General features: G+C 42.2%; 1 protein-coding gene across 3 annotated transcripts in view; it reads left to right on the plus strand.

Annotated features, from left to right (window-relative positions):
• mef2cb (myocyte enhancer factor 2cb) overlaps positions 1-13,708 on the plus strand; it is a 53,103-nt gene that overhangs the window by 29,911 nt on the left and 9,484 nt on the right. For 2 of the 3 annotated variants that reach the window (XM_046841554.1, XM_046841553.1), the window contains exons 4-6: positions 9,026-9,169; positions 11,134-11,302; positions 12,302-12,349. In XM_046841554.1, the coding sequence (XP_046697510.1) occupies positions 9,026-9,169; positions 11,134-11,302; positions 12,302-12,349 (361 nt within the window). Of the gene's footprint in view, positions 1-9,025; positions 9,170-11,133; positions 11,303-12,301; positions 12,377-13,708 lie in introns of all 3 variants that reach the window. The other variant, XM_046841552.1, reaches the window with a different exon arrangement.

Below are 13,708 nucleotides of genomic sequence, written 5' to 3' on the forward strand. Positions count from 1 at the left end.
TAGAAAAAAAACAGAAGTTAGCACTAGCTCCTTTTCCACCCTGGCAGATTTGTGCTAGTGAAAATTGATTGGGAGTACGCCTGAGGCAGCAAGCTAACTGGATTTGCGAGCATGCGAACTCCTACAGGGCCCCCATTTGGCTGCTGCTAGGTTACATCACGGCCGGGGGAGATGGGGTAGCGGGAGGTCAAGAGGAACAAAGCAGACTTACTGTTATGATGGCAGGATAGGGCTGAAGCCTTCAGCTGAGCTTCGGGAGGTGGGTGCTAGTTTTGAAGAGGTAGCGTGTTGTATACTTCTGTGTGAAATAAAAAAAAAAGATTGAAAGATGTACATCTGCGGGAAACATACACATCAACGCCCTTGTGTATTTATATCCAAAAGTAAATATTCTGTCTTATATAAATGAAGGAATCCTCAAAGGCTCATATAAGGATTAAAAAAAAAAACAAGCTCAAAGATAAAATGTAGTTGTTCCTGTCTTTGCCCAGCATGCCTTGAAGGGTGCAGTGGGAGGATAAGGAGAGGCAGGGGAGCTGAACACAGCGTGTGGGCGTCTCAAAGAGCGGCCTGCTACATTAGCAATAAAGCTCCATGTAATTAGCATGTCTTCGGCTGATAATTAGCGTCGCTGGGAGAGTGGCAGCAGCAGGCTCTGCCCGGCCTCTTTAGCTGTGTTTGCGAGGGGCTGAAGGCCCTACTCCCTCACCCCAGCTCACATCAGCACGCTTTTCCTCTCTCTTATTCCTTTCGTTCGATTTTCATCTTCAGGGTCAGGCCTGTTCCTCTTTTAAATCAAACATCTGCTAGGCTATTCTTTTAAGCCAACATGCATTAATAAAAGCCTATATACTGTAAAGCACAATAGATAAAACCAACAACCAACAAGAGCTAAAGAGAAAGATAGACAGATCATTTATTTATTTTAAAATAAGTAGAACGCAAACCTCCTTTTTTACGCATTTCTTCACTGTTTTATCATGCACCAAATGTGATGAATGTATTGAGAACCCTTACTGGCTGAGACTGATTAAAGCAATACCGCTCACAACAAATCAGTGATCATTTTGCACACTATTGATAATAGAATAGAAGAATTGCTTTCTTAGTGTATTGGTTCAGCTCAGGCAAATTTATTTTCACTGGCATGTTTATTTTTTCTTTTTTTTATCTTACACGAAAAAACCCCATTAAAAGTCTCCTGCAAAGCAGCATCTGAGGCTCGACAATAGGTGGGCAGGTCCAGGTAATTACATGTAAAGTTGCAAAGAAAGACCAAATTACAGGTGCTTATATAAGGTAAAATTAGTCTGTTTCAGACTAGCAGGAAGAAAGCAGCGCAGCGCAGTTGACGGAGTGGGATGTCAAATGTTGTGCTGGCACGGATACAGCAAATGGTTTATTTGGCAGCAGATGAAAAACTCAAACAAACAGATAGAGTTCCTATTACGGCGAATGCCAGGCAGGGCTACCCAACATGTGAGGCAAATTAGAGAAGAGCCGGGACAGGGTTGGGGAAATTGTCAGGTTGTTACTCTCTTTTGCAGCACGAGATAGTGATACTAAAGACCGGCTATGTTGCACCGAAAGCGCTTAGTTATTGGTGACACTCTTCAAAGTCTTCCTATCCTTTAACAAGGCTTTACTCTAGGTTCAGGTTTAATTGGCTAGCTTTTTATCTGACAAAACAATATATCACGCTTTATTTGTCAGTCTTTATTAGTATTTATTGAACATTAACCTTTATCAAGTAATTTGTGGTGTACTTTTTTTATGCTAGAAAACGTGAGATAAGTTCATAAATAAGGGGATATAGCAACAGCACAACAACCTTTAGGTCAACCGTTTTCACATGCACATCCACATGGAGCCAGCGGACATCTTGGGCCAATCTCATTCCCTGCCCAGATTAACCTAATCGGAACATTCACCCCTTAATCTTGGCTTGCGCTAGCACCTTCCACCACCTGCAACTTCTGAATGGGAGAGAGAGCAAAGAAGGGTGGCAGAGGTGTTGAGGGAACAGCGTGTGAGAAAAAGGGAGGTCGGTAATTATTTTCAAAGGTCATTCTGTTAATGACTACCTGCTCAGCTAATGAGATTCCACAAAGCTCCCTCACGATGTTTTGCCCTCGTACGGTTCTCCGTATGGCGAGATGTGTGAGAGAGCGTACAGGGCATTCGCCTCCCCTACACTGTTGCCTGTCTGAAGAAGAGAAGGAGCGAGGGAAGGGGAAAAAAACCTGCACTGAAGTGTCAACTCAGGTTCATTAAACGTCTTGCAGAATGCTTAATGTTGCCAAGAAACGCTAATTAATTGGACTGATTTCAGTTTAATTTTTCCTCAAAGTAGCCGTTATGACTTAATTAAAAGATATTTGGCTCGTGTGGGTGCCTGCGCATAAGCTGCCTGTTAGAGCACTCTGCCTCAGTCGTCTTGTTCACTCTTTCCTCTCTTATTTGTTGTGCCGACATCAGAAGGAACATTCGCCCAGAGCAGTTTTCTCGCAGCAGTGCACATGAAGGACTATTCATTCTACTTACAAAGAACCGCTATACGATAAATCACCAAAACAACTACGTTAACTCAAAATGTTCTATTAAGCCCCGATCAGATAAGATGAAGTTTTAGTGCTTATCATGATTAAACAAAATACTACACTCTCCTGTCCTTTTTGCTTGCTAAGAGGCCAAGTGTGTAACAGCAAATACCTTGCAGTTTGTGGATATTAGATAAGATGTAATATGTTATTATAGATGCTTTTTGGATTTTTCCAGGTGTGCTTGTTTTTCTGAGTTGCTTTTCAGTGGTGCTGTAAGACAACTAGAGCAGTACACTTTAAACCTTTTGTATTCAGGGGCCACCTTATGATCAAAACACGGATGTCATTAAATGAACAAACATAGCAAATATACGCGTACCGATGGAATCATTTTATTAGTTTATTTATTTATTGTTTGTTTGTTTGTTTTAGTCTAGATAAAATAGCAACTCTGAACAACATAGACATCATAGACTCTTAGAACCACAACTCTGAGAACCATACAATGAAGTCCTATGGTTAAAAACCGAATAACAAGAAAAAAAGAACTGAATAAAAGCTCGGCTGTAAGTACAGTAACACTCAAAAAGCTGCTGCTCAGCATATTCAACAACATTTGTATTATTTTATTATCTCTTTGTGAAGATATTATAAAGTTTCCCCTAAGCAGAAACACGGCTGATCAGTTGAAAAACAAATTCTGTTTTCTGTGTTTGTGAGATGTCTTTCAGCTTTCAAAGCGAGGCTGATCAGTCAGGGAGTGAGGAGGTTCTTTGTGCTCTTTAAGCCTCCCAGCCCTACTCATCTAAAGCTGTTTGGACAGACGGCAACAGAACAACTTGTTGTACTTATACCTCGTGGCTGATGAATTCTTGAGGGGCATTTGCATGTGCTCTCTCTCTCTCTCTCTCTCTCTCTCTCTCTCTCTCTGTGTAGGACTCTCTCTCTTGTTTTCCCTAGCCATCATCTGATTGGAAACAGCTGCAGAGCACACGCAGCAACACTTTAAAAAACGAGTGCATTTCAGATGTCCAAATTGGGAGCCCCTTTCCACCATCCCCTCCTCCTCCTTCTTCTCCTCCTCCTCCTCCTCCCTCTCTTTCTGTCTTCCTCCCACTCACTCCCTCCATGTGTGTGTGGTGTGTGCGTGAGAGTCTGTGTGTTTTTTTAGTGTTCTTCCCCTAATAAACGCCTCAAAAAAAACAGTAGTGGCCTAAAAATAGCTACCAACGATTCTAAATTTAGCACTTGGCTTGCTGCTCTGGCGAAGCGAATGGAGAAGAATAGGCGTGGAGAGACAGGGTGAGTAAGCAAGCCTCTATTCATTCAGCACACGATGAACTGCTGCCCTTGGCCAGCTAAGGCACAAGACTTTAATCCCCCCCTTTCCCATGCCACCAGACCTCAGGGTGCTAATAAACATTTGATCGTCAGGATAAAGGTTCTTTATTATTTACTTCACCGTTTGTGTGTGTGTGTGTGTGTGTGTGTGTGTGTGTGTGTGTGTGTGTTCTTTCCCATTTTTCTCATTCCTTCACAGTACCAGTGAAGTGAAACACTTAGATTTTGTTAAGGAAGGCAAATGAGTTATATCTTTACCTTTGTGCCTACTGTATTCTTATGGCAAGAAAGGGACAATAGATCAGGAATTTTTAAACCATATTTTCACTCCACAAAGGCACAAATAAAGTGAAAGTGGAAGAAAAGTGCAAAATATGTGAAGGTCAAACACAAAGAGCTTGTATGTGATATACCAGAAATCAAACAGGTTTCTTTTCTTTTTTCATTTCAAAATAACATAAAATGAGAGTCGCACCCTCCCCGTGCTCCCTATGAGTGTGGGCGGAAAAAACGAGTGGCTATTTTGGGCTGTGGGTGTAGATGGCATTCAGCAGCGCTCCGTGGGCTCCCTTCGGGCCTGCCGGGTGTGGAAACACAAGGTCATGCCAGAGAGTTCAGGTGCCTGCTCATTGTTCCTCAAAGCTCTCAGCCCCTTCCTGTAATGCAGCTGCACGATAAGAGGCCATACAGTAGACAAAAGCTGATAACTGATCTCCATGTGTGTGTGTATATGTGTGTGAGTATGTGTGTGCATTTTCACACTTCTGAGAGGGAACCTAGAGAGAACCATCCAAAAAAAGAATCACAGCATGTTGTACATGTGTGTGTGTGTGTGTGTTTGTGTGTGTTTGTGTGTGGGTATGTGTGGGTATGTGTGTGTGTGGATGAGGGTGGGTGGCTGTGTTGGTGTGTAGGATGGTGCAGGGGGTGAGTTTAGGGGTTGAGGTGGTGTGCACGCATATCTCACAGCAAATAAAAAATAAAGTCATTATCTCAGATGCGTAGCTAATGGAAAGATGACCGTGCTATAAGCACTCTTTAATCCCATGACTAGGGTGCCATTGTGTGGATTTGGCATGGTTCATAAACGATGAAAGACTTCACTGTCCCTCTTGTAAATGCAAACACATTAAGAGGACATGCGACGCTGCTCTTCACACTAATCAGCCTCCAACAACAGACAGATGCGCTGTTTTAGTGACATGAACCAAATATTATTCTCAACCAGAATAGTTAAGTCATGCAGGGCCACAGATTTTGTCTGTCTTTTACTCATGCTTTTCTTTAACACAATAAGCATGTTTAGACGACTTTTGGAAATGATTAATCGAAAATCATAAGCCTTAGTTTCAATACATACCCTTAAGATACATTAAAAAGTCCTGACTGATTCCTCCGGTACCACATGGATGAGTCTATGAGAAGCAGCTGTGCTCTCGAATAGAGTGCCACTTGGTTCACTATTGTGCCATTTGTCTTGCACAGTCCTATACTGTATGCCTTTGTACTAGGATTAGCTCATATTGAGCAGCACCCAATGACAGAATATATCTGTGTGCATGGATTTTCCTTGAGCCTGACCCCTACCCTGCACCCCCCCACATAAACCACAGACAGCTGTAATTACATCCTTAAAGTGCGGTATTGCTTCAACTGTGGGCTGATGGGTCTTAAGCTCATCTCTTTGATTCTAGATTTCATTGCACAGAGAGGTTGTGTGTGTGTGTGTGTGTGTGCGTGCGTGCGTGCGTGCGTGCGTGCGTGCGTGCGTGCGTGCGTGCGTGCGTGCGTGCGTGCGTGTGTGTGGTAAAGTAACCAGTCTAGTGCATTTAGCAAATTTAAAAGCCCTTTACTTTTTATAATTGTATAAAAAGAGTCTTTATTGGAAATTCCTCCAATATACCAAAAGGAGGCACATATACAGGCAAATTCTCAGACATGCACACATGTGGCATCCCAGCCCCTTGTCATCTCCATCCATAGTAGCATGTTAAAACCACACTTAATGAAGTAGCGGCTTCCCCTGCTCCCGGCAGACCACCTGCTTCCAATAAGCGCCGACCTTGCTCTTTTTTTTTCGGAGGGGGATCTCATTTGCTCGACATAGAAGGCACATGGGATGCTTGGCTGAATGTGTGGGCCAGAGGGTCTGCTTTGAGTCTTTGTGTGTTGCGTGTGTTGATACATGTCTAAAAGCATCCCCTTTGCACAATGAGTTTCAGCAAGGTACCATAAAATGATGTGTAATAGAGTGTGGAACTCTCCACTCTCTCTCGCCCTCTTCCGTAGCCTCACACACCCCACTATACATACACAAGACGGAGGCGGGGCTGCTGAGTGGCATGAAGTCATTTTTGCTGGCCTAATGGGACCACCTCAGAGTCAGCGGCTTTCTGCTTGAGTCTAAGGTGCAGAGTGGAAAAGGGTTTCTGGTCCGCTACATGCTGAATACGGCAAACCACCCAACTGCTGAAATATGGACTTGATATGAAAACATTCTTTTTTTTTTTTTCCACATGACCTGCGAACATGATTTATCAGACAACCAGACTCTTGAGTATATTGGTTTGCCAGAGATCCAAGCTGGAGTTATAAGATTTCACCCAAAAATCTTTTAGCATTCAATGAGCTTTTTTTCCACATGGTTTCGAAGCCTTCAGGGCCATGAGCTTGTTTTTTGTTCGTGCAACATGGTCGGAACATGGCAACATAGCTCAGCTGCTATTTCTAATACAGCAAATTTGGTTTGTTGTTGGCTTGTCTCCTCGTCTTCATAAAAATGCTGCGAAATGTGGGCCTCTCTCCAGCCTCGGACCTCTAACCTGCCAGAGTTGCCCCAGGAATGGAGGTCTCCTTTTGTATGATTCTTTCAGCTAAGCCCAAATCTATGGTACCCGTCTAGACTTTAGTCCCCCACATTTCTGGGCCTGATTCCAGCATGTCTGAAGGTCGACCGTGACTGACTGAAGGCTAACAAAGCAGATAGAGGATAAAGTGGGCACATGGGAGGCTGTCTGTTCCATTGGTCCGAGGGTCTGATCCTTGAGTGGTTTGATTAATTCATCTGGTCTGCTATTGAAATGCCGAAGGAAGGTATTTGGGAATGGGAGTTAAGCTTATTAAATAGTAGCTAGCGGAAGGAAAATGTTTACACTACACTTGTTATAGACAGCAGAATCTGGTATGGCATTTGGTTTGACAGACATACACACGTGCATGTGTACGTGTTGGGCTGAAGGTTAGATAAGATGACTGTATGTAGGCCAATGTAGAGAGGCAGCATAGAGAGGAAGCTGTTTAATTAGGAGTGTGCCTCTAAAGACTTTATTTTCACCATCTTTGTCTCCCAGTTTTTTTTTTTATCTATCCTCCCAGTTCACAGTCTATCTTTTTCTTCTCTCCACCATATTGCCCCCAAAACCCTCTCCTCCCCTTGCCAGGCCATTTTCCACTTTGTTAGATTGATTACTCTTCATCAATAATGTTTTGGATGGTGGATCATTCAGCTTTCATCTACTAAAGCTATTAAGATGTCAGACTAGGAAATGATTTCTCCACTCCAGGTACAAAGAGGGTTCGTTTTCTGTACTAGCTTATTTTTAGTCACACAAACTGGAAACATTAAAGATGAAGAGTGGTGTGTTGGGAAATTGATTTATTTGTCAGATAGTTTTTTTAAAATCAAGCTTGTTGTGTGTAGTGACTTAATTTAACCTGAGATTACATGTACTACATGTGCTGAACATTAAAGATCGAAAAAGAGCGCAGAGAGAAAGACATGGAGAGATCAAGCGCAAGAATCAAGAGCCAGCAAACCATCTATGGCCATCTTTTGGATTCAAACTTATGATTGGCTCTCCTCCTTTCCCCCTACCCCCACCCCCTCTGCAGCATATGTGTGTGTGAGGGCTGGTGGCAGGTGTAGGCGCACTGACAGGTGCACATGTGTGGAATGAGTGGCATTGCAGGCAGCCCCCATAGCGGCCCCACGCTGGCTCTTAAACTGCCAGGCCCTGCATGAAAGCCCCGCATGCCAGCATGACCTCACATCAGTGCAACACTGCCTCTTTACCCTTCACTGCCATCAATTCTTCAACACCACACTCCTTCCATCAGTTCAGTCCTGCACTACTCTTTAGTGCTTCTGCGAACATGAATGTCACTGCATTCACTGTACATTGTATTACATGCTACTAATGTCCGTTCACTATATTTCTTATAATGGTCAAATAATACATGTAAGAATAAAAAGATAAAAAAAGTTACCAACACATGTGGAAGTAGAATATTTACGTTCTTTTTCAAACACCAGATTGTTATACATGTGTTTGAAGCAGAAAATGAATTCTAACTAATCTCATCTTACTGTCTTTGTCAGTCTTCATCAAATCTTGGCGACTGCAGAGTAAATTTAATTACGGGGTTTGTGATGTAGACAGGCAGATGAAAGGGACGCTGTACGTCTGTATAAATGCGAGCGAGTACGCAAACCGTGCACGTCGTTAGCAAGTGGCTGAGCCCCCATATACACTAATGTCTCCTTATTATAGCCTTTCTCACCATTTTTGATGAAGCGCCTTGATCAGTCTGTTACAAGTTACTTTGTGACACCTCTTCAAATCATGAGAGGACACTGGCTATTTGTGTACATGTATACAGACAGCCACTGATGAAGTCATTTAGAAAATGAATGCAAAACAAAGCCAAATTGTGATGTTTGTGCTGAACAATCAGAATAGTGTACAGTACAGACACACAGTTTTTAGGTTCAATTCACTGAGGAGAGTGTTATTTCTATAAGAAGGTGGCCATCAGGTGGCTGAGAGGAAAACTGCTGGCTGTGGATATACTCTGGAATATCCAGATTTTCAAGAGGGTTCCTTCTTGAGTTCATCGTTTTTAATGTCTTTATTTGTTCATATGCATGTAAGATTTATCATGCATTTTCCATATACTCCAAGTATTTCTATAACTATTATACATATTTGAGGCAGATGTCCCACAAATAAATGTAAATTATAATTATGAATTATGTATTTAGTACTGAATGAACAAAAAAAAATTAATCCAACAATACATTTCTGGCCCAAAGTTCCTTCCATGACTGATGTTTGATGGACGTTTGAATGCTGTGTTTGCAGACATTGAGAAAGAAGGGACTAAATGGGTGTGACAGCCCCGACCCAGATGCAGACGATTCTGTTGGTCACAGCCCGGAGTCTGAGGACAAGTACCGCAAAATCAACGAGGACATAGACCTAATGATCAGCAGGCAGAGACTGTGTGTAAGTACCTTCATCCAAAAACACCACTCTCATTCCTACCTCTCTCTCTCTCTCTCTCTCTCTCTCTCTCTCTCTCTCTCTCTCTCTTTCTCTCTCTTTCTCTCTTTGTGGCCTTCAGGCGTTGAGCAAGAAGGAGAACAAAGAAAGTGAGAGCCCAGAGCTTGAGTCTGCTCTCGCTCTTACTCCACGCACAGAGGAGAAATACAAACTGATTAACGAAGAGTTTGATCATATGATCAAGACTCATAAGATCCCTGTAAGTACAGAGGACGACAGGTCAAGACCTAACAGCCATGTCACCTTGCTATGATAGTTCTAACTACTCTTTTTTGAAAAGCTAGTCTTTTAAATTGGAGGCTTATAGGAAGCTTGTGGTTAGCTACAAAACCTAACATGCTGCTAACTATTGGTATTCCCTGCTTGCTGAATTGAAATCTGTGGTTTGAGGTTTAAAAATGAGTCTCAACAAATTATTCACAAACATTGCTGTTTGTGATGAGAATCTTAATTTGACTTATTAAAAAAAAAAGGGTAAAAAAAAATGCCTTCTAACCTAACATAAAGACCAGTTACGGTTTATGTAAAAGCTGACTTTGAAGGTACGGTTTGCATGTGTGTCTTTCAACTTCTTATCAGAGCATATAAATTGAAAGTGCACAATATGTCATGCATTTGAGGACAAAAACAGCACGACGCAAACAGCTACGCATTCTCACTACATTCTCACTAGCACACACACACACCTCCATACACACTGGAAAGAACTGTTAAATACTGTCTGCGAAGATCTGATGACGATTCTAATGCAGAATTTAGAAGAATTCCAGAAATAACTGTTGGGTTCTCTTTAACACCCTTGAACTAAGCGCGATATTCACTTCATATACCTTATTTATATTGTGCAATAAAAATAAATCAAAATTAAACTTTAATTAATATCAATGCCAATCATTTAAAATATTCTATAATGGCAGGCAGTTGTAAGCAGTTGAAACTATTTCTGTGTGCTATTTGAAACCAATTGTACATTATGTACAAAATGTAAGGTACTATAGAAGAGCGCACACACATTTACACCCACACCCACAAACACACATATCCATAGTGAGAGATTGGTATCAGTTGAAGTTTAGAATAGTGGTTATTATGATGACCAGTTTGGTATGGGTGCACAGCGGCTTGGCCGTGTTCTTTGGGTTATACAGCGGCTTAAACAGGAAGGATGACACTACACAAATAACAACCTGCAAAAAGATGCTGCAAGATATGGACTGTATGATAGACAGAGGGCAGAATAAAAACAACACACTCTGCAACCAGAAGGGACAGAAATGACAGGATTCTGAGTGCACTTGTGGATAAATTTAGTAGTAAAGCAAAGGGTCATTTATGATAATAAACCTGATGAGTTGTTTGGGTTTTTTGTGGAAAAATATGATAGGGAACACCTTAGGCAGAGGAAGGAGGGGTAAAGAAAGAAAGCAAAACTGAACACACAAGGGAAAAAGGAGACCTTCTACCCAGAACAAAAATATTTGCCCAGCTCTGAGCAAATGATTGCTTCAGCCTTGCGGACAGAAAGAGAGTAAGAAGGCTAGAGACTCTCGTCTCTGGTTTCTGCCGGCTGATGCTTCCCTAGATGAGCACTTACGGACCCTTAGGACACATGGCTGCAATTAGGCGCTATTTTCCCCTTACGAAACACAACTTGGAGGAGAAAGAGCTCACACATCTCCCCTCTTCAAGGTTAAGCCACTGATAGAGTAATGGGGCAAATGATAGAAGTTCAGATAAAGATCTCTCTTTTTCTCCCATCAGCTTCTTCTCCATCCTTCTCTGTTTTCTTTTTTATCCTATTGATATCAAATATTTTAATAATTGTGATTTTCCACATTCTTTTTTTTTTTTGTCACTGGCAATATTTACTGCTATATTTTATTTACTATAGCTTTTCTATATTTCAGGCCATGCCCCCTTCCAACTATGACATGCCAGTGTCCATCCCAGTGAGTAACCAGATCTACAGCCATCCTGGAGGATCCCTAGGCAATCATAACCTGGGTCCACTGGCCCATCACGGCATACAGAGGAACAGCATGTCCCCAGGTGTCACACACAGGCCCCCGAGTGCAGGTAACATAGAAATAAATACTAAAATTATATAGATATGTGACAGATTATAGAAAAAACTGATGAGTTTCACAGATCCCTTTAGACATAAGCATCACTGCAAATCAAGACACTGTTACACAAACTTAACACCTTTATCTCATCACGAAAATTTTTTCTGATGGTAGTGGTCACTTCCAGAATAACCCCTTTCTCATCCACGGGCCACTAGAGCATACCGATTGGTTTGATAAAGATGAAAACGATATAAATCCTGAGCTATAGCCTCTAAAGTGATTGCCTCTTATCACATTTGGACACCTGTTGGAGATTTTAAACTATTGTGTTAGACTTTGCTCTCCACCACTATCAAAATGCTAATAGGTTTTTTGGGGGGTTTTCCTTTAACATAGTATATTACAGTTTGGAACTTTTCTGTATAATAAAGATAAAAACCAAGATTTTATTATCATGGTAGTGATAAAATAAAATTGTTTGCAAGCTCTCAGAGATCAGCAGCAATAAGGAATAGTATAGTACAGTTTAGTAAGTATAATGTATCATAGTATAATAGTTGTAAGAATTGCTACTCTTGCACACTCACACACTCTCACCATCGAGCCCCATTGCCAGTTTTCTCTCTTTTAATCTGACTTCCTATGGCAGAGGCTTTCGCCCCTTCTGCCCTGTCATTAGCAGTCATGCTCTCCTGATGCAATCAGCCGCCCAGTAGAGGAGGGCTGGCTAAATATGAGCTTTGGCCCAGCCCCATGCTCTGCCTGACCACAACCGCTGCACTGCTGATTTAAAAATAAAAATGTGTCATTTTTCTTGGATGCAGAGGCCTGGCCTTTCTGCCCACAGCCCCCCCACACACCCCAGACACCCTAAACATACGCTTAACAAAAAATGGCCAGTGTCTTTTTCCCTTATTCACACTTACACACACTTTGGGGTAGAATATGAACGTCAAGTTTATTGAAATGCCTCCCCAACCTTCCTCTTTCCCTTCCTCTTTTCAAGGTGGTCTGATGGGTGCCGATCTCACCACAGGCCCTGGCACCAGTGCTGGTAAGGATGGCATCCCCACCTTCTACAGTATGTGCCCTCTTGTCTTTTACTCACCCACAACTCACATTTTCTTTCAGCTTGAGCAGACTTAAACAGATTTGAGGAAGACCAGGCTTGTGCTAATGATTTTCTTGCAGCCGTTAACATTAATCGTTAACATTCGGTTTGTGGTTTGGAATAAATGTAGAAGAAAGAACAAAACTTAGTATGCTAGCATACCTGAGACAAAACCTGTCAAGAAATTGCAGTGCAATGAGGATCAACGTTGATGACAATTTTTCTAAACTTAACCCATTTTGTTTGTAAAAATTACAATAACAGTAGAAGGTGGTTTCAGTGGGTCTCACAAAAACATTTTGTGTTCTGAGGTTTGGATATGACTTACATGCATGAATCTTGAGTTTAGGGCTTTAGTTTTAATGGGAAGTTACATAAATCCTAGTAGCCTTTTTAAACAACATTGTCAGGGTCTTTTGTTGTTGTTTAACCTAGAATCTAATTCAAGCAGAATGCAGCAACATGCATATCACTTGCCTGGTCAGGCCCCTTCAGGTTCTTGATTTCTTGTATGGCATAACTGCTAGCATATGTTTGGAGTGCAAGGAACAGTGTGTTTGCCCATAAATATCGTTTGGAATGTGTATGTGCTTGGTGTCTGTGTGTGTGTGTGTGTGTGTGTCTGTGTGTGTCTGTGTGTGTCTGTGTGTGTCTGTGTGTGTGTGTGTGTGTGTGTGTGTGTGTGTGTGTGTGTGTGTGTGTGTGTCTAATCCACTTGAAAGGAAAAGTTATAGTGCATGTGGATACATACTGGGGCTTTGACTTGTGGTTGCTTTAGAGACAGCTTATGCATGCATGTGTGTGTTTGTGTGTGTAAGTGTGTATGTGTGTGTGTGTGTGTGTGTGTGTGTGTGTGTGTGTGTGTGTTGTGTGTGTGGGTGGGTGGATGTGTATATGTCTGTCTGAACAGCTCAGCAGTGGTCACCACAGAAGCATGGCTATATTCTATATAAAAATCAGGACAGTAGATTCTTGGAAACTGACATGGTGCTCTGTTTAGCCCAGCTGGGTAACCTTGTCTGGCCCTGCAGTGCCCCCAGGGCCAGTGGAGCGAGTTGAGGTCCCTCTGTCTATCTCCTCTACTTTACTGTCCCTCTTATACAAAAGTACCTCTTATGGCAGCGGCTCTACCATCCATATTCAAAGTCTTCAGCTGTCCAATGCAACCATTGTGTCCCGGGGAGGCTGAACAGAGGACGCACTGTAGCCCCAATACAGGCCATCCGATTGGAAACAAGAGCCAGGGAGAAGTCATGAAGCGTTCAAAGACGTTCCATTCAAGTGTCCTCCAGATTAATGGGC

This window comes from Silurus meridionalis, chromosome 27 (assembly GCF_014805685.1).
Source record: "Silurus meridionalis isolate SWU-2019-XX chromosome 27, ASM1480568v1, whole genome shotgun sequence".
Taxonomy (NCBI): domain Eukaryota; kingdom Metazoa; phylum Chordata; class Actinopteri; order Siluriformes; family Siluridae; genus Silurus; species Silurus meridionalis.